At 42.9% G+C, this 27,710-nt stretch overlaps 1 protein-coding gene across 1 annotated transcript in view; it reads left to right on the top strand.

Annotated features, from left to right (window-relative positions):
* RNF115 (ring finger protein 115) overlaps positions 1–27,710 on the top strand; it is an 83,760-nt gene that overhangs the window by 30,475 nt on the left and 25,575 nt on the right. Inside the window, exons 2-3 of the mRNA XM_062192121.1 lie at positions 9,107–9,165; positions 13,108–13,165. Coding sequence (XP_062048105.1) covers positions 9,107–9,165; positions 13,108–13,165 — 117 coding nt within the window. The remainder of the gene's footprint in view (positions 1–9,106; positions 9,166–13,107; positions 13,166–27,710) is intronic.

Below are 27,710 nucleotides of genomic sequence, written 5' to 3'. Positions count from 1 at the left end.
TACAGATGAACAACAACCATTTGGAAAGATGCTCAGCATCACCTATCATCAGAGAAATGAAAATCAAAACCACGATGAGATACCATCTTACACGCATTAGAATGGCTAGTAGAAAAAAACAACATAGGTCAGTAAAGATGTGGGGAAATTAAAACCCTTGTGCACTATTGATGGGAAGGTAAAATGGTGAACCATGCTGGAAAAAAGTATGGTGTTTCCAGAAACAATTAAAAATATATAAATTAAATATATATATAAAACAATTAGAAATACCTTGTGATCCAGAAATCCCACTTATGTATATATATATCCAAAAGAATGGAAAGCATGGTCCCAGGGATGTTCATACACCCATATTCAGAGTGGCAGTAGTCAAAGTAGGTAAGAGGTGGAAACAACCCAAATGTTCCTCAATGAATAAATAATTTTTTTTTAAAGAATTATTTTATTTACTTGAAAGAGTTACAGAGAGAGGTAGAGCCAGAGAGAGAAAGAGGTCTTCCATTCTGCTGGTTTCACTCCCCAAATGACAGCAATGGCCAGAGCTGAGCTGATCAGGAGCCAGGTGCTTCTTCCGGGTCTCCCACGCGGGTGCAGTGACCCAAGGACTTGGGCCATCTTCTACCGCTTTCCCAGGCCAGAGCAGAGAGCTGAATCAGAAGAAGAGCAGCCGAGATTCAAACTGGTGCCCATATGGGATGCTGGCACTACAGGTGGTGGCTTTAACCCGCTGCGCCGGCCCTGAATGAATAAATACATTTTAAAAATGTGATATATGCAGCAATACATAACTTAACAGTGGGGAATATACTGTGAGAAGCATATTGTTCGGTGATTCCATCTTTCTGTCACATCAGAGTGACACAGATAAACCAGCCACTAGGTGGTTAAGCCTCATGACTACTTACAGTGGAATATTATTCAGCCTTAAAAAGGTAGGAAATTAGGGGCCGGCGCTGTGGTCTAATGGGTAAAGCTGCCGCCTGCAGTGCTAGTATTCCGTATGGGCACTGGTTTGAGACCCGGCTCTCTGCTATGGCTTGGGAAAGCAGCAAAAGATGGACTAAGGACTTGGGCCCCTGCATCCACATGGGAGACCCAGAAGAAGCTCCTGGTTCCTGGCTTCAGATGGGCGCAGCTCCGGCCATTGTAGCCACTTGGAGAGTGAACCAGGGGATGGAAGACACACACATACACACATCCACACACCCACACACTCAGTAACTCTACTTTTCAAATAAATGTATCTTCAAAAATAAAAAAAAGGAAGGAAATTCAGTCACATGTTTTGATTTAAATGAACTTTGAGTACATTTTGCTAAGTGAGATAAACTTGTCACAAAAAGACAAATACTGCTGGTGCTGTGGCTTAACAGGCTAATGCTCCGCCTTGTGGCGCCAGCACACCAGGTTCTAGTCCCGGTTGGGGTGCCGGATTCTATCCTATTGCCCCTCTTCCAGGCCAGCTCTCTGCTATGGCCCGGGAAGGCAGTGGAGGATGGCCCAAGTGCTTGGGCCCTGCACCCGCATGGGAGTCCAGGAGAAGCACCTGGCTCCTGGCTTCGGATCAGCGAGATGCGCCGGCCGCAGCGGCCATTGGAGGGTGAACCAATGGCAAAAAGGAAGACCTTTCTCTCTGTCTCTCTCTCTCACTATCCACTCTGCCTGTCAAAAAAAAAAAAAAAAAAAAAAAAGACAAATACTGGCCAGCTCCGTGGCTCAACAGGCTAATCCTCCGCCTTGTGGTGCCGGCACACCAGGTTCTAGTCCCGGTCAGGGCACCGGATTCTGTCCCGGTTGCCCCTCTTCCAGGCCAGCTCTCTGCTGTGGCCTGGGAGTTCAGTGGAGAATGGCCCAAGTGCTTGGGCCCTGTACCCCATGGGAGACCAGGAGAAGCACCTGGCTCCCGGCTTCGGATCAGCGCGGTGCGCCGGCTGCAGCACGCCAGCCGCAGTGGCCATTGGAGGGTGAACCAACGGTAAAGGAAGACCTTTCTTTCTGTCTCTCTCTCTCTCTCACTGTCCACTCTGCCTGCCAAAAGAAAAAAAAGACAAATACTGCATAATTCCACTTATATGACGTGCCTAAAATTGTCACGTTCACAAAAACAAAGTAGAATAGTGGTTACCAGGAAGTGAGGGGGAGAAGCGGTTATTATTTAATGGCTATAGAGTTTCAGTCTTAGAAGATGAAAGATTTTGGAGATCAGTTTAACAACAATGTGAATATGTTCAGCACTCTTGAACTATATGCTTAGAAAGGAGAGAGAGTGACTGTTTGGCCTAACAATTAAGAATGCCTGCATCTCATCTCTGACATTTCTTTCTCTCTCTCTCTCTCTCTCTCTCTGCCTTTCAAATAAATAAATAAACCTTTAAAACATTTTTTTTATCCGAAATAGAGTTCCTGGGTTCAAGTCCTGGCTCTGCTTCCTCTTCTGGTTTCCTGCTGAGGGTGGACCCTGGGAGGCAGCAGTGATGGCTGTGTGAGAGACCTGGATAGAGTTCCTGGCTCTAAGCTGTGGTGCCCTGGCCATTGTGAGCATCTGGGGGACTGAACCATTGGATAGGAGCTTTGTCTCTCTGCCTTTCAAATAAGTAAAAAAAAAAAAAAAAAAAAAAAAAAAAAAATATATATATATATATATATATATATATATATATAACAGGCAGAGTTAGAAACAGAGAGAAAGGTCTCCTTCTGTTGGTTCACCCCCCTAAAAGGCTGCTATGGCCTGTGCGCTGTGCCAATCCGAAGCCAGGAGCCAGGTTTTTCCTCCTGGTCTCCCATGCAGGTGCAGAGCCCAAGCACTTGAGCAATCCTCCACTGCCTTCCTGGGCCACAGCAGTGAGCTGGACTGGAAGAGGAGCAACCAGGGCAGAACCGGCGCCCCAACTGGGACCAGAACCCCGGGGTGCTGGTGCCGCAGGCGGAGGATTAGCCAAGTGAGCCGTGGCGCCAGCCATAAGTAAAAATTTTAAAAATAAAGGGCCGATGCTATGGTGTAATGGGCTAGGCCATGACCTGCAGTGCCAGCATCCTACATGGGTGCTGGTGCAAGTCCCGGCTGCCCCGCTTCCAATCTAGCTCTCTGCTGGTGCACCTAGGAAAGCAGCAGAGGATGGCCCAAGTGCTTGTGCCCCTGCACCCACATGGGATACCCGGAGGAAGCTTCTGGTTTCTGGCTTCAGATTGGTTCAGCTCTGGCCATCACGGCCACTTGGGGAGTGAACCAGCGGATGGAAGACCTCTTTCTGCCACACTTTCTTTCTCTCTAACTCTGCCTTTCAAATAAATAAATCTTAGAAAATGGTTAAAATGGTACATTTATTTATTTTATTTGAAAGGCAGAGTGACAGGGAAATATGGAGAGAGAGAGCAAGGCAGAGGCAGAAACAGAGAGATCAAGATCTTCTATCTGCTGGTTTACTCCCCAAATGGCTACAATAGCCAGATGTAGGCCAGGCTGAAACCAGGAACCAAAAGCTCCATCTTGGTCTACTACGTTGGTGACAGGGCCACAAGTACTTGGACCATCTTCTGCTTTCTCAGGCACATTAGCAGGAAGCTGGCACTCCAGTATGGAATGCCAGTGTCACCAATGACATCTTAACCTGCTATGCCATAAGATGGGTCCCCTTTCTTCCCTCCCTCCCTCCTTCCCTTCATTTCTACCACAGAGAAATAGGTGTTGGGCCTAGTGGTTAAGATGTCTGTGTCACATATCATAGTGTTTGAATTTGTGTCCTGACTTTGACCTCTGATTCCAGCTTCCTGCTAGTGTGGACCCTGGGAAACAGTCGTGATTACTCAAGTGGTTGGGTTCCTTTCACCCATCTGGTACCCTTGAGTTGAGTTCCTGGTTCCTGGCTTCTGACAGGCTCAGTCTTGGCCTCTGTGGGAATTTGGAAATTGAACCAGCTAATGGGAGCATGCATATACTTTCCCTCTGTTCTCTCTGTCTCTCCATCTTGTTGTCTCTTAAATAAGAATAATATTAAACCTTTTTAAAGAGGTAGAGAATATAGTTTCACAACCCCACATAATGTACAGCTTCAGAACAACTATCAGCTCACTTTCAGTTATCTTGTAGCCAATCTTATTTCATCTCTCACATAAGATCATGTCTCCAGACTAGTTTGAATCAGTTGATATAATTTTTAAAAAAGATTTATTTATTTAAAAGACAAAGTTACAGAGAGAGAGATATCTTTCATCTACTGGTTCAACGTGGTTCAGCAGTCAGGGCTGGACCAGGCTGAAGCCAGGACCAGGAGCCTCTTCCAGGTCTCCCACAGGGGTGGCAGGGGCCCAAATACTTGGCCCATCTACTGCTGCTTTTCCCAGAATATTAGCAGCGAGCTGGATCAGAACTGGAGCAGCTGGGACATGCTGGTGTCCATATGGGATGCTGGCATCTCAGGCGGTGGCTTTACCTGCTATGCCACAATGCTGGCCCCAAAGAGCTTATAAATTCTAAAAAAATTCTGTGTATTTCCTGTAATGTTTGCAGGAGGGATAGACCACAGCTGTGGGATTTATTTGTTTTATAGTTACTTATTTATATCAAGAACAACAACATTCAGAATAGTTTTGTTTCTTTTATCTGTAAAGAAAATATAATAATTTAGAAATTTCTAAAATTTATTTATTTTATTTGAGAGGCAGGGGACACATACACAGAAACAGACCAAGTTCCCCTTCGTTGGTTCTCTTTCCAAATGCCTGCAATGACCAGGACTGGCCAGGGCAATGACCAGGACTGGGCCAGGACTCAGTTCAGGTCTTGCACGTGAGTGCCAGCGACCCAACTACTTGAGCCATGACCTGTTATTCCCATCTCCTGCATTGGCAGGAAGTTGGAAATGAGCAGGGCTGGAACTCGGATTGAGACTTTGTGGAATGGAATGTGGGCATCCCAACCAGTGTCTTTTTTTTTTTTTTTTTTAATGTGCTTGTCTCTCAAGGGAACATCACCAGTATTTGTGGGTGAAATTGTATGTTCTCTGGGATTTACTTTTTTTTTTTTTTAAATATCTTTTATTTATTTTAAAGAGTTGCAGAGAGGCAGAGAGAGAGGAGGCACCAGCGCTGTGGCGCAATGGGATAAAGCACTGGCCTCCAGCACCAGCATTCCAGCTAATGGCTGTAACTTTGACTTTCAGATAAATAAATAAATCTTTTTTTTTTTTTTTGACAGGCAGAGTGGATAGTGAGAGAGAGAGACAGAGAGAAAGGTCTTCTTTTTGCCGTTGGTTCACTCTCCAATGGCCGCCGCGGCCAGCGCGCCGTGCTGATCCAAAGGCAGGAGCCAGGTGCTTCTCCTGGTCTCCCATGGGGTGCAGGGCCCAAGCACTTGGGCCATCCTCCACTGCACTCCCTGGCCACAGTAGAGAGCTGGCCTGGAAGAGGGGCAACTGGGATAGAATCCGGCACCCCAACTGGGACTAGAACCCAGTGTGCCGGCGCCGCAAGGCGGAGGATTAGCCTGTTGAGCCACGGCGCCAGCCCAATAAATAAATCTTAAAAAAGAAAAGATAAAGTTATTTTGATGCAAAAAAGTTTTGACATCCATGCATGATTTATTTTTTTAAAAGATTTATTTATTTGAAAGTCAGTTACACAGAGAAAGGAGAGGCAGAGAGAGAGAGACAGAGAGAGAGAGGTCTTCCATCCGATGGTTCACTTCCCAATTGGCTGCAATGGCTGGAGCCAGGAGCTTCTTCTAGGTCTCCCACAGCAGAGAGCTGGATCAGAAATGGAATAGCTGGGTCTCAAACTGGTGCCCATATGGGATGCTGGCGCTTCAGGCCAGGGCGTTAACCCGTTGCGCCACGGAACCGGCCCCCATGAATAATTTTTTCAGGATATATATTTTCCATGACTTTTTTTGAAGGCTTATCTATATGCAAATATTCCCAAATCAAAAAACAAAAACACAACCCTAATCTGAAATACAACTGGCCCCAAGCATTTAAGATAAAGGATACTCAGCCTTTAATTGAAAGATTTTAAGCTGGAGAAATATGTGATGTGTTTTACGTTTTTAAAAAATACTGTTCTGACCTCAGTATGCAGGACAGACAGGAAATGACTAAAGGAGAAGCGGCCCCCGAATTAACAGGGAAGGTATTCAGTGCTCAGCAAGTACTGACTGGTTAAGGTGGTGGCAGCAGAGCCTGGACTTGATGGTGGGATGTGGAAGAAAGGGAGGTATCAGGAATGAATCCCAGGTTCCAGTAGGAGCAAACTGATGTGCCGTCTCCCAGTGGTGCATGTGTTTGTAAATGAAACAGGGCGAGGGAGGGGGAAGAGGAGGGAGCGCAAGCAGGTGTGGGTGCGCTCATGAGGGAAAATACTTATGATAAATGAATCTGGAATTCGGAAAAGTAGTCTGAGATGAAGCTGTACATTGGGAAGTTGTTGGCATATACAGGTACCATATTTAAAGCAATGGGAGGGGCTGGTGTTGTGGTACAGCAGGTTAAGCTACCATCTGCAACTTCGACATCCCACATGAGGTACATTTTCAAATCTTGGCTGCTTTACTTCCAATCCAGATGCTAATGTGCCTGGGAAGGTAGCAGAAGATGGCCCAAGGGAGAGCCCCTGTAGTTGTAGCCAGCTGGAGACTGAACCAGAGGATAGAAGATCTCTCACTCCCCTTCTGGTTCAGTGACTGCCTTTCAAATAAATAAATAAATCTTTGTTTGAAAGTCAGAGTTACACAGAGAGAGAGAGAGAGAGAGAGAGAGAGAGGTCTTACATTTGATGGTTCACTCCCCAATTGGCCGCAACGGCCGGAGCTCTGCCGATCCAAAGCCAGAAATCAGGAGCTTCTTCCCAGTCTCCCACGTGGGTGCAGGGGCCCAAGAACTTGAACCATCTTCCACTGCTTTCCCAGCCATAGCAGAGAGCTGGATCGAAAGAGGAGCAGCCAGATCTCGAACCAGCGCTCATATGGGATGCTGGTGCTTTAGGCCAGGGTGTTAACCCGCTGCGCCACAGTGCCGGCCCCAAATAAATCTTTAAAAATAAATAAATAAATAAATGGGGCTGGTGCTGTGGCACAGTAGGTTAATCCTCCGCCTGTGGCACTGGCATCCCATATGGGCACCTGTTCTAGTCATGGCTGCTCCACTTCCGATCCAGCTCTCTGCTATGGCCTGGGAAAGCAGTAGAAGATGGCTCAAATCCTTGGGCCCCTGTACCTGTGTGGGAGTCCCGGAAGAAGCACCTGGCTCCTAGCTTTGGATTGGTGCAGCTCCAGCCATTGCTGTCATTTGGGGAGTGAACCAATGGAGGAAGACCTTTCTCTCTGTCTCTCCCTCTCACTGTCTGTAACTCTGCCTCTCAAAATAAAATAAATAAAATCTTGAAAAAAAAAACATGGGCAAGATTTGGAAAACAAACAAGTGAAGCCTCTGTCAGCAGAATGAATGAATATGCTTTTAAAAAAATAAATAAATCAGTGGAAACAAGTAAGAGCTTTTTCATTAGATTTGATGAGCAAATTAGATGTAAAATTTAATCTAGTTAAAAAATAAATCTTCCTGGCCGGCGCCGTGGCTCAACAGGCTAATCCTCTGCCTTGCGGCGCTGGCACACCGGGTTCTAGTCCCGGTTGGGGCGCCGGATTCTATCCTGGTTGCCCCTCTTCCAGGCCAGCTCTCTGCTATGGCCCGGGAAGGCAGTGGAGGATGGCCCAGGCCCTTGGGCCCTGCTCTCGCATGGGAGAACAGGAGAAGCGCCTGGCTCCTGGCTTCGGATCAGCGAGATGCGCCGGCCGCAGCGGCCATTGGAGGGTGAACCAATGGCAAAAAGGAAGACCTTTCTCTCTGTCTCTCTCTCTCACTATCCACTCTGCCTGTCAAAAAATAAATAAATAAAAATAAAAATAAAGAAAAAATAAATCATCGTGAGTAAAAAAGAAATCTTTGATATTTTGTCTTTATTTTGTTTATTTATTTTTTTAAAAGATTTATTTATGGTTCCGGCACTGTGGCATAGCGGGTAAAACTGCCGCCTGCAGTGCTGGCATCCCATATGGTTGCAGGTTCGAGTCCTGGCTGCTTCACTTCCAATCCAGCTCTCTGCTATGGCCTAGGATAGCATTAGAGGATGGCCAAAGTCCTTGGGCCCCTGCACCCACGTGGGAGACTGGGAAGAAGCTCCTGGTTCCTGGCTTCGGATCAGTGCAGTTCTGGCCATTGCAGCCAATTGGGGAGTGAACTGGTGGATGGAAGACTTCTCTCTCTGCCTCTCCTTCTCTCTCCGTGTAACCCTGCCTTCCAAATGAATAAATAAATAAATCTTAAAAAAAGAGAGAGAGAGACTTTCCAAACACCGGTTCACTCCCCAGGTGGTCACAGTGGCCAGAGCTGGGCTGATCCGAAGCCAGGAGCCAGGAGCTTCTTCGGGTCTCCCGTGTGGGTGGCAGGGGCCCAAACACTTGGAACATCTTCTGGTGCTTTTCCCAGGGCATTAACAGGTAACTGGATTGGAAGTAGAGAAGCTGGATATGAATAGTCACCTATGGAATGCTGGCTTCACAGCTAGCTGCTTAACTCACTACACCAGAACTCCAGCCCTTGACCCTCCCTCTTCGATCTCTCAGTAGGAACCACTTAGGTAGCTATGAAACCATTCTGCAAACATTTATTTATTTATTTTTGACAGATAAAGTTAGTGAGAGAGAGAGAGAGAAAGGTCTTCCCTCCGTTGGTTCACCCCCCAAATGGCTGCTACAAGCTGATCTACGCCGATCCAAAGCCAGGAGCCAGGTGCCTCCTCTTGGTCTCCCATGCGGGTGCAAAAACCCAAACATTTGGGCCATCCTCCACTGCCTTCCCAGGCCACAGCAGAGAGCTGGATTGGAAGAGGAGCAGCCGGGACTAGAACCAGCACCCATATGGGATGCAGGCGCTGCAGGCGGAGGATTAACCTGCTGCGCCGTGGCACCGCCCCTCTGCAAACATCTTATGGAATTTTGTGTTTGCCACAGTGTAGTCATTTCAGAAAATTAGCTCTATGCTGTGTGTTATTGTGGAACTACTGATTTAGGTTTCTAATGAAAAATTTTATTTCTTTCTCCTTTCTTTTATAGGAATATATTTGTCCCAGATGTGAATCAGGCTTTATTGAAGAAGTGACAGATGATTCCAGGTATTGTACAAGCTCAGGAATAAATCAGGCATTCCGTTAATAAAATTATTGAATTGGTAGACATTTGTTTTATAACTTACACTGTGCTGAGAGGAAGGTGGGAGGGAGAGAGAGAAAGGAGGGGAGAGGCATGAGGGGAGGGCATGCATACACAAGAAGGGGCAGTAGAATGGGAGGGGAAGGGAAGGATAAGTGGGTCAGTTTGGAAAGTGATACAACAGTAGGGATGGAGAGGTCCACTGTTCCTGATTGTGTGTTGCATTCCTTGGGAACCCCTGTACCATATCAGAATGAAACTGGTAAATTTCATTTAGTTTGAGATTTGGGGTTCTCTTAGATTATTGGTTGGTTTTTTAGTGACTGCTGTGTTACCTGACAACTCCGAAGGTATATATTGCTATTAAATCTCTTTGTTGGGCTGGGAAGTGACTTCTGATCAACATGACTAGCAAGGTAAACAGGCTGCTCTAGCTAGGAAGCTGAGTTGTTACTCTACCTTTGTAAGTCTTGGGTCCTTTGTTCTTATTGCTGTCCAACTTATGCCATTTGCCACCATAAAATTAACTTTTGGGTTGGTAATGGTTTAAATTTGTTCTCTTTGGCCTTAGTAAAGGTATAAAACTGATAAAAGGGGAAATACTTTTAGAAAGTGACAATATTATGTATTCCTTATTGGTTATTATGAGTAAAGCTATGAAAATAAATGGTAGAATGGTATTGATATTGCTACTGGTCTTTTTGTTTTTGGTAGACATAATGGCATATTTGTGGTTTTTGGGGGGGCTGTCTGATTAAACACTGTTAGACAAAAGAATCTGTAACTGGAATGTCTTAATCTAGGAGTGATTCTGGGGATTTTAATGGCAATAGATAATTCCTTTACTGTTGCTGTTGGCAGAATCTAAAGTTGAAGGTCCTTTCCACAACCAGGGAAAACTACACGTTTTACAGTATGTACTATTAGTTTTACTCTGTTAATGATTGGTGATTATATGTGTAAATGAGCTGGAGCTTCTAGGGCAGTATGCGGCATGAGATCTAGTTGGGTCTAGACAGTTCAATGTTGATATAATAATTTTGGCTTTAAGTAATGCAGTACCAACACTAAACCTATAAGTGTAGCATGACGCAAAATTAGCAATTTTGTGTAAGTGGCTTGCTAACTTGGGATAGCTTTTTATTTGTGCTGTTATAATTGCACCAAATACTTATTTCAGGCATGTATGCTCTGCACGTGTTAAAGAGTGTATCAGTTGTAGAGGAGCAGTTTTTTTTTTTTTTATTTTTTAAGTTTTTAAATAGTAATTCTGGTTTCTTTAGGCGGATAACACTTTTATACAAAGTACAGTTGTAAATGAAGATAATGATTAATTGGAGGATGAATCTTTGTCCAGCAGGGAAAAATGAATTCTGTGGATTATTTTCTCACTTGAGCTACTCATTCTTTCATTTGTGCCTTTGTCTGCCACAGGTTGTCCTGTTATTGGTAATAATTACCAAAAAGCAAGGATTGTGTGTTTTGAAAGACATCATCAGTATTTTAAATGAGTGAATTTTTTTCCCTTAAAATCAGTGTTGTAGAGGCAGCATGCGATCCCCTTCTCTATAAACTTCTTAAGCATTTGTTGATTATTTAGCAATTAGAGTGAAAAGTAGTTGATGGTGAGCCCCATCTACTATTTTTTTTTTGACAGGCAGAGTGGATAGTGAGAGAGAGAGACAGAGAGAAAGGTCTTCCTTTTTGCCGTTGGTTCACCCTCCAATGGCCGCTGCGGCCGGCGCGTCACGCTGATCCGAAGCCAGGAGCCAGGCGCTTCTCCTGGTCTCCCATGCGGGTGCAGGGCCCAAGCACTTGGGCCATCCTCCACTGCCTTCCCAGGCCACAGCAGAGAGCTGGCCTGGAAGAGGGGCAACCAGGATAGAATCCGGCGCCCCAACCGGGACTAGAACCCGATGTGCCAGCGCCGCAAGGTGGAGGATTAGCCTGTTAAGCCATGGCGCCGGCCTCCCATCTACTATTAAACATACCTCTAGAGGGGTACCTTATAAGTTCTCTTAAGCTTTGTAACATTTCTCAGAACAATGTGGCTGTTTTTATTATCCCTTCTCTATGATAAGCTGTTAAAATATAGAGATCTTAAGGAAAGGAAATGCTGAGGGAGTTTGAGGGGTAGTAGAACATCAAACAATAGAGTTGATGATTTCAGTTAGCATAGCTGAATCCCTGAAACCAGGCAGTAAAGGAAGGTGGAAGAGGGGCCAGCGCTGTGGCTAACTAGGTTAGTCCTCCGCCTGCGGCGTTGGCATCCCATATGGACGCCGATTCTAGTCCTGGTTGCTCCTCTTCCAGTCCAGCTCTCTGCTGTGGTCTGGGAAGGCAGTGGAGGATGGCCCAAGTGCTTGGGCCCCTGGGAGACCAGGAAGAAGCTCCTGGCTCCTGGCTCCGGATCAATGCAGTTCTGTCTGTTGCGGCCATTTGGGGGGGGTGAACCAAGAGAAGGAAGACCTTTCTCTCTGTCTCTCTCTCTCACTGCCTGTAGTTCTTTCAAATTAAAAAAAAAAAAAAAAAAAAAAAAAAAGGTAGAAGAGCCCAGGAACTTTGTCTAGGCTTGAGCAGTGAGACAGATACACAGTCATTCAACTTTGGTGTTTATGGTTTACAGTACTCCAGTTGGTTATTTAGCATAAATGTACAGTTGCTTTGGGGCTTGCTGTACACCTGAAGTGATTTTTACAAAAGCATCTTCAACTTCTGAAACAAGTACAAGTATTAAATAGCTTCCAATTATAGAGAATAAGGCCTGAGGATGGTCACACAATGAATGGCATTAGCTTTGCGTTTTCCTGTTTGGTTTGACTAACCAGGGTGTGTTTTCCTCCAGGAGCTCAGCGCAGTGCTTGGATTTGGTTTCGTAATCCTTAAAAACAAAGTTGTGGACTTTTTATCACTGGATTGTGTTTGCATATATGTTGTATACTGATGTGTGTCTCTCTCAGTGCTGTCCAGCAGTTCTTGTGATTACTTCTGCCTCCTTTCCCCTGAAGCATTCCCCAGCTTCTTTTCATCTTTGCAAATTTCATGGGAACAGTGAAGTTTACATCTCCCCACTCTTCAATGCCTTTGGAATAGGTAGTTATTTTATCACTTGTATATGTGATATGGAGTTATCCGTACAGGACATGGTATTGCAGGGTTTTCAGAGGTGATGGTGTGCCGTGTATGTAACGAACACTCTTTTGTTCGAGTATGAGTATTTGAGATCTTTGCCCTTTAAATCTGTATTTATGAAAGAATGGAAAGGGGTTGACATGGGCGAGACAACCCGTAGGTATTTATAGTATAAAGTAGAATTTAGAATCAAAGTGAGAGTGCAGGGGGGTATGGTGGAGTCTCATTTGGTTGGTGAGATCAGAAAAGACTTAGTGGAGGAGGAGGGATTTGAGCCAGGCCTTGAAGTTTAGGTAGGATAAACTGTCAGAAGAACTACTTTTATAATGGGCTAAATGCAGAATACCATAGCCCTTACATTTGATTATTCCCCCAAAATCCTAACTATTATAGCCTCAAATGTTATATACATTTAGTGGTTGACTGTTTTTTTATGCGACATTATTTTGTTACCATAGCCTCTTTGAAGCTAGGTCAGATTTGAATTGTGTTGCTGGCAGTGGGTCCTCCTTCCTTAAATGTAGCTTTCATTTGATATAGCCTTCATTTACTTGAAAACTTCTTGACTTTGTGCTTTTGTTATGATTTTTTTTTTTTTTTTTTTGTAGATTGGTCCACTTTGCCAGTTCTTCATCATTTCCTTTGTAGGTGTTGTGTTGGAATGAGTTATTTTTCCTTATTGGGCTTTCTTATTCTGCCATTCTATATTTAGCTTCTGGGAGGGTAGCTTGTTCCTGGGAATAGAATCAGCACTCATTCCTTTTTCTCTTTAGTTTTTTAGGTGGTGGTGGCAGCCGGATAGACAATAGCACATCCACACATTTCGCAGAGGTGAGTTTTTCTTTGGCTGTAAGGGATTCTTTAGGAAATGTGTGAGCATTAAAATCATGGTAGCCATTCACTTCTCAGTGCAGCAAAACATTTAACTTTTAACTGAATGTGTAAGAAAATGTGGACCAGTAGCCCTTGGAAAGGCTTATATTTTCAGTCGCTGGGGCTTTGGTATGTTACTTTGGATAAACTCTTGATTAGAAGAAAGTAACAGCCTCTAGCTGCACTGTTTTAAAAGTTCCATATCTGTTTTCTACTTCTTTATTGTGTATATGGGGTGAGAATAAAAAGTTTGTGCTGTTTTTAAAGTAATAGTCCTCAGACTCTGCTTTAGTGGCTTGACAGGTGAGGAGCAGGCCAGGATGAGTGGTTCTCAAAGTCGTAATGAAGCACAACCTTGTACGGTGCTGGTTTCTAAAGTTTACCTCTGGGCAACACGGTAGTTTGGTATAGGTCAAGGATAAAGTATTTACTTGTCTTTCAGATCCCAAGACAAACCCATGTAATTAATTTCTACTTAGTTATGAAATGTGGCATCTGTATTTTTGGGAAAAATACAAATCTTGATTATGATTTAAATAGGTTATTACTGTTTACCCTTTAATATAATTTTGTATTAAATTCAGGATTTTTTTTTCCTCTGTTCATTGACCTAAAATCTCCTGTTTGATTATCTTATTTATTTTTTGACCATTTTAACTATTTTTAAGTGTGCCATTTGTGGCATTTATGCTGTTTGTATGGGAACCCAGACAGGGCAAACGGGTTCAGCCTACAGCAAATACTCACTTGCTTTTCTTTCTCTGTGCATACAACCTATTGCTATACAGCTTGCTCGATTCTAGAAAGCTGATGTTTGTTAAAAGAAAAAAAAAATAGTTAAGTCTCTTAATCAAAATTTCTTTGTGTTTCAGGATCACATTAGCTTTTTCCAGAGATAGCTAATGTGCCTGGGGAATTAGCAGAAATATTTTGCTGTTTCCAATTTTGTGTGTAAATTGAAACTGTGGTAGCAGTGTTTTGAACAATGGTGTTTAATAAGAAGTTCATAGATCTTTAAGTTTCTCTCCTTTAAAATTCTCTGAAAATTTTCTTAAGGTCTGTACTCCTTTAGATTTTGGTGTTGTTAGATTTATAGTCAAGGAATTTAATGAATACTTGGTTAATGGTTCTGGGTTTTTTAGGGGTGTTTGCTCTTATGGTCTGTGGCAGTTCCTAATATCTAGTATAAAGTTTTTTTTTGTTTTGTTTTTTTTGTTAACTCTGAACTGCCTAGTTAGATGGGTTCACTAAAATGTAATTCCAGACAGGTTATGTCTTGGAACTCCAATTTTTATTTTCTCATTTTTAAGATTTAATTATTTGAAAGTTCACTCCCTAAATGGTCTACAACAGCCAGATCTGGGCCAGGCTCAAGCCAGAAGTCGGGACCTCCATCCTAGATGGCAGGGGCCCAAGAACTTGAGTCACCATCTGCTGCCTTCCCAGGTGCATTACCAGGAAGCTAGATCAGAAGTGGAGTAGCTGGGATTCAAATCAGAATTCTGATGTGGGATTCTAGGCATTACATGCAACAGCTTAGCCAGCTGTGCCCCAGTGCTAGTCACTATTTTCTCATTTTGATGGATTGAAAACCACTATTTAAAATTCTGCTTGCCAGGCATGGAGGCCTTTATGATTTCAGTATTTTACTCCTTGTATGTGCTGTTCTTGATAGCACAGGTTGCCTCTTACTGGTTATGCATATACAGAAAAAAAATTTCATTTGATTTTCCTTAAGTGTTAGTTCTCGTTTAGGAAATGGAAAGTCAGTTTTATAGGTATGACTCACCAGGAGGAGATGCATTGAGTAAGAAGAAAAATAAATGCAGGCAGTCAGTTTCCTAACTTTAGTAATGCTAAATCTGACACTGATGGCATGAGCTGTCCTTCAGGTGTTAAAGAAATTTTGCTGATTCATAGCCTGTGACTTCATGTTCCTTGGGAGGGACAGGGTTTGCAGCAAGGATGTGACCATGCCCAATGTTCCCTCTTGGAACCTTGTTATCATACCTCATTCATATTTTATTTTTAAATGATATTTTACATTTCAAAATTAAAGATCATATTACAGAAATTGCCAGTGATTTAAAAAAATTAAGAAGTGTTATAAGAGTACTTCCAAAAGTTCACAGAGGGATGGCATTTGGCACAGTGATTAAAACACTGCTTAGGACCCCCACGTCCTACCCCGTTTCCAGTTCCACCTTCCTGCTAATGTGCACTCTTGGTGGGCAGCAGCTGATGACTCAAGTTCTTGAGCCCCAGTCCCAAAAGGGAGGCGCAGGTGGACTTCCTGGATCCTGGCTTTGGCCTGGCTCAACCCTAGCTATTGTGGGTGTTTGGGGAGTGAACCAGTAAATGGAAGATCTCTCTCTCGGTCTCTGTCTCTCTCTCTGTCTCTCTCTGTCTCTCTGTCTCTCTCTCTGTCTCTCTCTCTCTCTGCTTGCCTGTCTTTGTTTCTCTGCCTTTCAAATAAGTAAAAATAATTTTAAAAAATTTAAAGATCATAGAAAATGAAAATTGTAAAAAGCTATTGCATCAAAATAGACATCTTTTAATTCTATTTTAAACAAGCTTTTAGAAGGACTCTGGTTTATTCAGTATTCTCTACATAGCCGTATGTTAGAAGTTGGGTTAAGCAAATGTCACTGTTGCCTTGCCTGTGGTGAATTTATAATTTAGTTGGGGAGCAAGTGCAAGCACACATGAAAGAAGACAAGGAGGAGCGCGGAGAGTATCGTAAACTTACTGTGGGGCCTACGTAACAGGGGCTGTGGAAAGAAGAGAGCTCTTAGGGGTAAAGGAAGGAAGAGGTCATGTAACATAGTGAGTAAGAACACAGCCTCTAGAATCAGATTACCTGAGTTCAAATCCTGAGTCTGTCACTAAACTGGCTGTGTAACCTGAGAACTACTTAGAATCTCTCTGTGCATTTCTGTTTCCTTGTGTGTAAATTGGAGAAAATAATACCTCACAGGGATGAGTTAATATGCATTTGCTAGGTATGTAGACACCAACGTACCTGTCATATAGTGAGTGCTCAAAAATTTTTAGCCATTACTAAGATATCATAAAGAAGGCAAAAACTGCACTGGAGACTTGAAGAGGAGGTAGAATTTAGATAAGCAAAGATGTGGAAACTATCTCAAAATAGTATTCATAGCTAAGTGGTTTTATGCTCGTATCCCTGGAGAAAAAAAACCTTAGCAATAAAATTATATCAGGTGGGTGTTGTGCTTGTGATGCCTGTGTCCCATATTAGAATGCTAGTTTAGTCCTGGCTCCTCTACTTCTGATCTAGTTTCCTATGAAAACATTCTGGGAGGCAATGGGTGATGGCTCAAGTGCTTAGGCCTCTGCCACCCACATGGAAAACCTGGATAGAATTCTGGCTTCAGCCTGGCCCAGCCCTGGTTGTTGTGGGCATTCAGGGAGCGAGCCAGTGGATGGAAGAACTCTTCTGTGTGTGTATCTCTGTCTCTCTCTCTGTCATTCTGCCTGCCTGCCTGCCTTCCTTTCTTTCTGTCTCTGTCTCTCTCTCTGTCTCTCTCTTTTTTAAAGATTACATTTATTTATTTGAGAGAGAGAGAGTTACAGACAGCGAGAGGGAGAGACAGAGAAAAAGGTCTTCCACCTGCTGGTTCACTTCCCAGATGGCCCCGACAGCTGGAGCTGGGCTGATCCGAAACCAGGAGCCAGGAGCTTCTTCTGGGTCTCCCACATGTGTGTAGGGGTCCAAGCACTTGGGCCATCTACTGCTTTCCCAGGTCATAGCAGAGAGCTGAATCGGAAATGGAGCAGCCGGGACTCGAACTGGCAGCCATATGGGATGCTGGCACTGCAGGCACAGGCGTTACCCACTATGCCACAGCGCTGGGCCCTATCTCCTGCTTTTAAAGCTTTCATTGTGTGTGTTTTAAGGAATTTGTATCAATAGCTGAATTTTTAAAATATTGCAGGTGTTAGAAGAATCTTAGTCCAGGAGAATTTCTGACACAAAATCTGCAGTGTTTTTTTTTTTTTTTTTAATTGGGGATGGAGTGGGAGATAGAGTAAATGGAATGATTGATTTGTGTGTGTGTGTTAGGTGAAGGTGGAGTGGAGAGTTAGATTAGGTGGGATGGGGAGAAGACAGGGGAAAGGAAAGGTTGCCAGTTAAATAGGAGCAATGTTTGAGTAATGTTGAGGGTCAGGAAGGAGTGAATTTAAAAGTGTTGCTGGCAGTGTGTAAAGAGAGAGGATACTGCTATTTTGAGGTTCCTGATGATAACCTGGGGAAGTGAGCCCTTAGCTACCTGAGGGTTTCATAGCTTACTTGAAAGCTCCGACCATGACCTGGTGCCAGTGAGACATCTGATCTTAAGAGTCTCAGGTTACTCGAATGGATCACTTCAACACTAGAATGGCTGTGGTCAGATTAGCAGAAAACAAGATAGATGGCATTCTGGAAAAGAGAGCTCCCAGGTATGTGCAAGAGGATGGGGTGCTCTGAGCAGTCTAATTTGTGTTTATTTAAATAAAATTTGTTTCTGTTATATAAGAGAATAAAAAGATACTATAAATACCTTGAGTCTCACTATTCTAAAGCTCCCTTTCTCCATACATTTACTTTCAGGTTTTATCCTGAGGCATAGATATTGAAAGATATAACATTAAGAACATTTTTTAAAAATGAAAAATTTCCCATATTTTCATTACTTTCTTATACTTTATTTGTTTTTGACATAAAACTTCACATTTTTCATATGAATGTCTCATAACTGTTTTTAGTTGCAGTCATAGAGTGTACCATATTGCATTTCTACTTTTAAAATATATTTAGCATTATGTCATGAATTTTTTCTTGCCTCTGTCATAAGAATTGCATATTTATGACTTCATGTTCTTTTCTGTCCACACTACATTTATTAAGCTATCATTCTGTGTTGGAGATGTTTAGTTATATGTGATGGTTGGTCATTGATTCTGCCATTTCCCTCCACCTTGGATCTGGAACATATGGAGAAATAGAACAGAAACCAACAGATGGGAACAGACAATGTGGCTCAGCAGGGTCAGACTGCTGCCGATGATTAGGCATCCTGTAATGGGTGCTGGTGCCCACTTCCAGTCCAGCTCCCTCCAAATGTGCCTGGAAAATCAGTAGAGAATGGCTCAAGTGCTTGGGCCTCTGAGCCCATGTGGGAGACCTGAGTCGAGTTCTGGACTCCTGACTTCAGCCTGGCCCAACTCTGGCCACTGGGGCAATTTGTGGAGTGAACCAGCAAATGGAAGATCTCTGCATCTTTGTCCCTCTCTCCCTCTCTGTAACTCTGCCTTTCAAATTAAATAAATAAATCTTATAAAAGAAACCAGACAGATGGGAATAAAAATCTCATTTTTCTTCAGCTGAGTTGGCGAGCACAGTTGAACTGTGGTCTGATGGAGTCCCTCAGTTTATCCGGGATGGCCCACCTGAGAATTAGAGGGTGCAGGGCAGCTGAGAGTCACACTTCAGCACCTAAGCTCCGTCTGCTAGGGAAGTGTGAGTCCGTGGAGATTAGGCTCTTGCCACTTACCAATCAGATACGGCATTCCTCGGTGGGGATGAGGGATGAATGAAGAAAAAAGAGGTCTGATTCTTCGTTCTCCTCCTTACCGCTTAACCCTGAGGTGGTTGTGGGAGGAGATTCGTACTCTGGGGGGGCAGTTTTGTTTCTGCCTCAAGAAGACCCTTTCTAGTGTCCACTCTTGCTTTCCGTGTGTGCTCCTGGGACTGGGAGGAATGTCAGCTTTTCCCTGCTGAACACTGAAGTGATCGAGAACAATACGAAAATAAATTGTTGGCCTAAAAATTGATACTCTGTTTTCGATCCTTAAAAATGGCAATTTTAAATGATTCAACCTAATAAAAAGAAGTTAAAGTGTGTAGCCAGCTTTCCCCTCTCCTTTGCCTGTTGCCATTCTTCATAGTCCCTGCCCTTGAAGGTCAGGTAGAGGTAGATTAGGTTCTTTGAGCAGCTACACTCCGGGTTGGGTCTTTAAGGTTGAATTGATTTAACCAAATCTTTCATGTCTCACTTTTTTTTTTTTTTAAGATTTATTTTATTTATTTGAAAGACAGAGTTACAGAGAGAGGTAGAGCCAGAAACAGAGAGAGGTCTTCAGTGTGCTGGTTCACTCCCCAAATAATCACAATGGCCAGAGCTGAGCTGAGCTGAAGCCAGGATCCAGGAGCTTCTGGTTCTCCCACATAGGTACAGAAGCCCAAGGACTTGGGCCACCCTCTGTTGCTTTCCCAGGCTTGTTAGCAGGGAGCTGGATTGCAAGCAGAATAGCTGGGACTCTGATACATATATTTAAACTTATTTAGGAAAAGGTGCTTTTGAAAATTCTGCTTATGACACAGTGTGTACATTATAAGAGGGCAGAGATTATGGGTGTACATCACATGTTTTCCTTGTTAGTAGCATTTGAATACTTTGTATTCTTGCAAAATTTAGAAATGTCCCATGGTGTTAGTCATAGTTTTGAGATTAAAAAAAATTTTTTTTAAACTTGAGAGGTAGAGAGGAAGAAAGAGCCCTTTCCTCTTGGGTCACACTCCCTAAGTGCTCACAATGGCTGAGGCTGGGAGCCAGGAACTCCATCCATGTCTCCCACATGGTGGCAAGAACCCAGTTACACTTGAGCCACCACCACTGCCTCCCAGTGTCTGTCTTAGCAGGAGGCTGGAATCAGAGCCAGAGCCAGGCATTGAACCCAGTCGCCCTGATGTGGGGACCTGGGCCTCTCAATTGGTGTCCCAGCCAAATACCCACCCTTGAGATGTTTCTTGAGGGCCTGCTCTCCTAAATCCAGCCTATTATAAACCTCTTGATTTCTGTTTACCTTCTGAACCTATGTTCTAGGCACCCCAGAGCTGATTTGAGGGTGAGCTCTATTTTTATTTTTCTTTCAATATCTCACTGTTCCTATTCTACTGGTCATTCTAAAGCTGCTTGATTTAAAAAAAAAAAAAAAAAAAAAAACAACTGTAAATTTTTCCTCAATTTATTGAGCAAACTATTTTCTAGATAAAGACCTTTTAAATCGCAGATCTTTTAAATTATACTCTTTGTGTTCAGATTTGTAATACTTTGTTCAACCTTCCATTCAACTCCAAATAGAAGCATTATTTCTGTGGCATATTGGCTCCCCATGCTTCTTAACTTGTTTGTTAATATGCACTATGGCCTTTCTCCAGATGAAGGTACAGTCTTAGGTCCCAGTGTCTGAAATCTGGCTGCAGAGTAAGCCCCTACAGAAATTTCTCATGGGTCCACGTACAGTTCAAAATAAGATAAACAGGAGCTTGGAACAGCTAATCTAATGCCATTTGACTCATCTTCCAATGGCAGTTTAAAAGGTGTAATTCCTCAATAAGCATGTTAATTATGATATAATTATCTTCCAAACTGCAGTACTTTGAATGTGAAGATGCACTGAAAACAATAAAACTGATTTTTTAAAAATTTTTGACCAAAATATTTCTTTTATTATATTGGTGAACTTGTTAAATAATTCTGTTCAAATACTTCAAACATAAAATTCTGAAGAATTAAAAAAAAAAACTTAGATTCTCAAAATCTGACAAAGAGTCAGGCATTTAGCCTGGTAGTTAAGATGCTGATATCTCATATTGGAGTGCCTGGATTTAATTACCCCCTCTGGCTCCTGTTTCTAGTTCTCTACTAATGTGGACTCTGGGAGGCAGAAGTAATTGGGTTCTGTGGAAAACCTGGAATGAGTTCCCAGCTCCTGGCTTTGGTCCCCTTACCCAAAGCTGTTGTGGGCATCTGGGAAGTAAACCAATGGATGGAAGATTTCTCTGTTTTTTTCTCTCAAACAAATAAATAAAAATGAAAAAATAAGGCCGGCGCCGCGGCTCACTAGGCTAATCCTCCGCCTTGCGGCGCCAGCACACCGGGTTCTAGTCCCGGTCGGGGCGCCGGATTCTGTCCCGGTTGCCCCTCTTCCAGGCCAGCTCTCTGCTATGGCCCGGGAGTGCAGTGGAGGATGGCCCAAGTCCTTGGGCCCTGCACCCCATGGGAAACCAGGAGAAGCACCTGGCTCCTGGCTTCGGGCGGCCATTGGAGGGTGAACCAACGGCAAAAGGAAGACCTTTCTCTCTGTCTCTCTCTCTCTCACTGTCCACTCTGCCTGTCAAAAAAAAAAAAAAAAAAAGAAAAAGAAAAAAGACATTCTGGGATTCATAGTTAATCAAATATATGAAAAGAATTTTTTAAAGATTTATTTATTTGAAAGGCAGATTTAGAGAAGATAGGGAGAAACACAGAGAGAAAGAGATCTTCCATCCACTGGTTCACCAATCCCCCACAAATGGCTGTAATAGCTGGGGCTGGGCCAAGCCAGAGCCAGGAGCTTCATCTGGGTCTTCCACACAGGTTCAGGGGCCAAGGACTTGGACCATCTTCACTGCTTTCCCAGGTGCATTAGCAGGGAGCTGGATGGAAGTGGAGCAGCTGGGACTTGAATTTGTGCCTTTATGGGATGTTAGCATTGCAGGTGGCAGCTTAACCACAGTACAGGTCCCAGAAATGCAAATTATAAGAACCCTAAACCTGACAGAAATAAGAAAAAATTACTGATCAATATCCCCTCCTGAACATAAGATGTAAGGATTCTATACAAAATTTTATTATTTTATTTTAAAGATTGATTTATTTATTTGAAAGAGTTACACAGAGAGAGAAGAAGCAGAGAGAGGGAGGGAGACAGAGAGAGGTCTTCTATCCGCTGGTTCACTCCTCAATTGGCCACAATGGCTGGAGCTGTGCCAATCCAAAGCCAGGAGCCAGGAGCTTCTTCTAGGTCTCCCACATGGGTGCAGGGGCCCAAGGACTTGGGCCATTTTCTACTGCTTTCCCAGGCCATAGCACAGAGCTGGATTGGAAGTGGAACAGCTGCATCTGGAACTGGAGCCCATATGGGATGCCAGCACTTCAGGCCAGGGTGTTAACCCACTGCGCCACAGTGCCAGCCCCCTCTATACAAAATTTTAGCAAAATGAACCAAAGGTTCTATACAAAATTTTAGCAAAAAGAACCAAAGGCTCTATTATTTCCAAGGATAATAATAATAAATGGTTCAACATTTCAAAAATCAATGTAACTGATTTGAAATCAGTCAATGTAATTCACCATATTAACACATCAAAAAGTAAAAACTATATGATCATCTCTATCAGTACAAAAAGAAATTTGATGAAATCCAACATCTATTTTTTTTTTTTTTATTTGACAGATAGAGTTAGACAGTGAGAGAGACAGAGAGAAAGGTCTTCCTTCCATTAGTTCACCCTCCTAATGGCCACTATGGTAGGAGGTACGCTGATCCGAAGCCAGGAGACAGGTGCTTCCTCCTGGTCTCCCATGTGGGTGCAGAGGCCCAAGCACTCAGGCCATCCTCCACTGCCCTCCCAGGCCACAGCAGAGAGCTGGACTGGAAGAGGAGCAATCGGGACTAGAACCCGGCGCCCATATGGGATACCGGCTCCGCAGGTGGAGGATTAACCAAGTGAGCCACGGCACCGGCCCCCAACAACTATTTTTTTTAATTGAAGTTCTTTATTTTATGTACAAAAACGTAGCATGGCTTTTCATAGTGCTGATGTCTTGGAGAATCCATTCAGGGAAAATGACTTAGTCCAACTTAACAAAGCCGATATCCTTCGTGTACTGATAGAAACACTGGCAACACATGTAAAGCCCGTATTTCCAGATGAGACCATGCCGGTTTGAGCAGACGCGGCAAGAGCCTGAACCCTGGCTGAATTTTCACGGGTGGCTTCAGGAGAGCTGCCGGTGGCCCATCTTGCTTTCAGGAATGCAACAAGGCAAAAGGCCAACATCTATTCTTGATTTAAAAAAAAAAAAAAAAAAAAAAAAAAAAAAAAAAAACACCCACAAACTATGAATAGGTGGAAACTGTCTTAATTTGACAAAGAACAGGTAAACCCTGTGGCCAGTATCACAGCTAATGATGAAAGACCATGCTTTTCAGCTAGGATCAGGAACAAGACCAGCATGCTCACCCTCACTGCTTCTGTCCCACTTTGTACTGGACGGCTTTGTCAGTGCAATAAAGCTAGCTAGGCAGACAGACTGGAAAAGAAAAAGTGAAAATGGCCTTTTTACAGTTGACATATTCTTATATGTAGAAAAATCTGATAGGATCGATAAAAAAGCTGTCAGAACTATTGAGTTTAACAGGGTTTCAGGGTAAATATATAAATAAAAATCTGTTGTGTTCTATACACTAGCAATGAACTGTTGGAAATTGAAATTCCAAAAAATACCATTTATAACAACCAAAATTTCAGAAAAGATACACAAGACCTGAACATGAGAAACTATACAGTATTGCTTAAGGAAATTAAAAATCACCTAAATAAATGGAGAAATACAGCCTACTCATGGAACAGGTTATATTGTTACAATGTCATTTATATGTTTGCTATAATTCTATTCAAGATCTTAGCTAACTTTTTTGTAGAAATTTAGAAACAGGTTCTAAAATTCGTATAAAAACATAAGTATGTAGAACAGCTAAAACAATCTTGAAAAAGAAGTTGGAAGATTGTTAGCAATAGCTCTTCTCAGGACTTATTAAAAAGTTACAGTAATCAAGACTGTGGTACTACTATTAAGATACATAAATAAAATGAAAGGACAGAGTCCAGCGACAGACCTGCACACCCAGGACAACCAATTTTGACAAAAGTATAAAGTCATTCCAATGGAAAAAAAAGGATAATCTTTTATTTATTTATTTTTAAATGATTTATTTATTTGTGAGAAAGAGATATCTTCCATCTGTTGGTTTATTCTGCAAATGCCTACAACAACCAGGGCTGGACCAGGCCAAAAGCAGGAGCCAGAAACTCCAAGTCTCCCACTAGGGTGGCAGAAACCCAAGTACTTGGGTCATCATGCGCTGCCTCCCAGGCACATTAGCAGGAAGCTGGATCAGAAGCATAGAGCAGATGGAATTCAAATCAGCCACCCTGTTATGGGATGATGGCTTCCCAAGTGGCCGCTTAACCTACTGTGCCACAGTTCCTACCCTAGGCAAGTCTTTTTTAGTTTAGTTTTTTTTTTTTTTTAAGATCTATTTATTTATTTATTTATTTATTTATTTATTTATTTGAAAGACAGAGTTACAGAGAGGCAGAGAGAGAGAAAGAGAGAGAGAGAGAGAGAGAGAGAGAGAGAGAGAGAGAGAGAGAGAGAGAGAGAAAGATCTTCCCCAAATGGCCACCATGGCCTGAGCTGGGCTGATGTGAAGCCAGAAGCCAGGAGTTTCTTCTGGGTCTCCCATGTGGGTGCAGGGGCCCAGGGACTTGAGCCATCTTCTGTTTTTCCAGGCCATAGCAAAGAGCTGGATCAGAAGTGGAGCAGCTGGGATTTGAATCTACACCCATATGGGATGCTGACACTGCAGGTGGCTTTACCTACTACACCACAGTACCAGCTCTGGGAAAGACTTTTTAATAACTGATGCTGGAACAATTGGATATCTATGTACAAATATATGAATTTGAATACATGCTTTATTTTTTAAAAAAATATTTATTTAAAAGAGTCACAGAGAGAGGTAGAGACAGAGAGAGAAAGGTTTTCCATCCACTGGTTCACTCCCCAGATGGCCACAACGGCTGGAGCTGAGCCAATCCGAAGTCAGGAGCCAGGAGCTTCTTCTGGGTCTCCCATGTGGGCACAGGGGCCCAAGGGCTTGGGCCATCTTCTACTGCTTTCCCAGGCCATAGCAGAGAGCTGGATCGGAAGAGGAGCAGCCGGGACTAGAACCAGCGCCCATATGGGATGCTAGCACTTCACGCCAGGGCTTTAACCCACTGCTCCACAGTGCCAGCCCCTGAATACATACTTTAAACCACATACAGAAATTAATTCAAATGGATTGTGAACCTTAATGTAAAACCTAAAACTATAAAACTTGTAAAAAAAAAAAAAAACATAGAAAACCTGTTACCTTGAGTTATGTAAAGATGTCTTAGCTATCACTCCAGAAGCTTCCATAAAGTAAAAAAAAATTGATAAATTGAACTTTATGAAAAGCAAAAGCTTTCTGTTGTGCTTCATGGTAATAAAAGGTAAACTACAGGAGTGGGTGTTTGGCACCGTGGTTAAGACACCACTTGGAGCACATGTCCCACATTGGAGTGCTAGGTTTGACCTCTAGCCCCATTCCCAATTGCAGCTTCCTGCTAATGCACACCCTGGGAGGCAGCAAGTGATGGCTCATGTAGTTGGGTCTCTGCCACCCATGTGAGAAACCTAGACTGAGTTCCCAGATCCTGGCTTTGGCCTGGCCCAGGTCTGACTGTTTGAACTAGTGGATGGTCGATCTGTCTTTGTTTCTGTCTCTGCCTTCCAAAAGAATGAACTAAATAAATTAAAAGAAGATGAGTCGGGGCTGGTGCCATGGCGTAGTAGGTTAATCCTCCTCCTGTGGCACTTGCATCCTATATGGGTGCTGGTTCTAGTCCCAGCTGTTCCTCTTCCAGTCCAGCTCTCTGCTATGGCCTGGGAAAGCAGTAGAAGATGGCCCAAGTCCTTGGGCCCCTGCACCCATGGGAGACCTGGAAGAAGCTCCTGGCTCCTGGTTTTGATCAGCGCAGCTCTGGCCGTTGTGGCCAACTGGGGAGTGAACCAACGGAAGGAAGACCTTTCTCTCTGTTTCTTCCTCTTGCTGTCTTTAACTCTACTTCTCAAATAAATAAATAAAATCTTAAAAAAAAAAAAAAAGGTGAGTCATAGACTAGGAGAAATATTTGAAATTCATTTATCTAATAAATAACTCTTAAAATACAGTAATATGAAAACTACCCAATTCTTCTAGAATTTTTAAAATTTATTTGAGAGGCCAGCGCTGTGGCATAGTGGATAAAGCCACTGCCTGCAGTGCTGGCATTCCATTTTGGTGCTAGTTCAAGTCCCAGCTCCTCCACTTATGATCTAGCACTTTGCTATGGCCTGAGAAAACAGTAGAAGATAGCCCAAGTGCTTGGACCCCTGCACCTGTGGGGAAACCCAGAGGAAGCTCCTGGCTTCTGGCTTCAGATCAGCACAGCTCAGGCTGTTGCAGCCATCTGGAGGGTGAACCAGCAGATGGAAGAACTCTCTCTCTCTTTCTCTGTCTTTGCCTCTCTGTAACTCTGACTTTCAAATAAATATTTTTAAAAAATTATTTGAGAGGGGCTGGTGCTGTGGCATAGTGGGTAAAGCTGCAGCCTGAAGCCCCGACATCCCATATGGGTGTCAGTTCAAGACCTGGCTACTCCACTTCCTGTGCACTCGCTGCTAATGTGCCTGGGAAAGCAGCAGCAGATGACACAGTGCTTAGGACCCCTGCACCCACGTAGGAGACCTGGAAGAAGCTCCTGGCTCCAAATGGGCCCAGTTCTGGCCATTGTGGCCATTTGGAGAATGAGTCAATGAATGGAAGATTTCACCACTGTCTCTCTCTTTGTCTGTCTCTCTGAAACTCTGCCTTTTAAATAAATAAATCAATCTTATAAATAGTGGATATCTTAGTGTCTTAATTGCTAGGGTAAAGGCACATACCAGAAAATGACCCCGTTCTAAAAAATGTCAAAAGATTTGAACAGTCTGCTTCCCCGTAAGAATGGACAGATGACAAATAAATATATAAAGAGATGCTCAACATCATTAGTCATTAGAGAAAAGCAAATTAAAATCACAGTGAAATACCACTGCCTATCTGTTAGAATAGCTAAAATTTTTAAAAATGACTGTATTAAATATTGGTAATATTGTGGAGCAACTGAACCTGGAATGTAGAAGTGGTATAGCCACTTGGAAAAATAGATTAGTTGTTATTTAAAGGATAAAATTAGTTTATATTTGTATGATCCAGCCTTTCTCTTCCTAAGTATTTACACAAGAGAAAAAAAAAGCATACCTGCTTAAATATGTGTATACATATATGTATACACACACACAAATGTTCATAGCAACTTTATTTGTGATAACCAGAAACTAAAAACAACACAAATGCTCATCAGTAGGGGTAAACAGATTATATATCCATGATGTGGAATACTGCTTAGCAATAAAAGGACATAAACCCTTAAAACATATAGAAGTAATGTCAAAATAGCTAAGTTGAATAAAAGAAACCAGAAAAATAGATATTATTCCCTTTACATAAAATTCTAGAAAATACAGAATTTGAGAACATACAAACCACAGAGAGATCAGTGGTTATGTGGGGTGGGGAGGGGCATGATAGAAGGGTTATCAAGGGACACTAAGAGATTTGAGGATGATATGTTTGTTCTTTGTCCTGATTTAATCTTTTCATATTGTGAACTTTCAAATTGCATTTTGAAAGCCAATTTGACCTTAATAGACTCACCTTTGCAGACTACAGTGTTTTTAAATTAAGATAAAATTCACATACTGTTGTAATTTGCCAT

Source organism: Lepus europaeus, chromosome 5 (genome assembly GCF_033115175.1).
Source record: "Lepus europaeus isolate LE1 chromosome 5, mLepTim1.pri, whole genome shotgun sequence".
NCBI lineage: Eukaryota > Metazoa > Chordata > Mammalia > Lagomorpha > Leporidae > Lepus > Lepus europaeus.
Note: the sequence above shows the minus strand (reverse complement) of the source record. Positions and strands in the feature narration are given on the sequence as shown.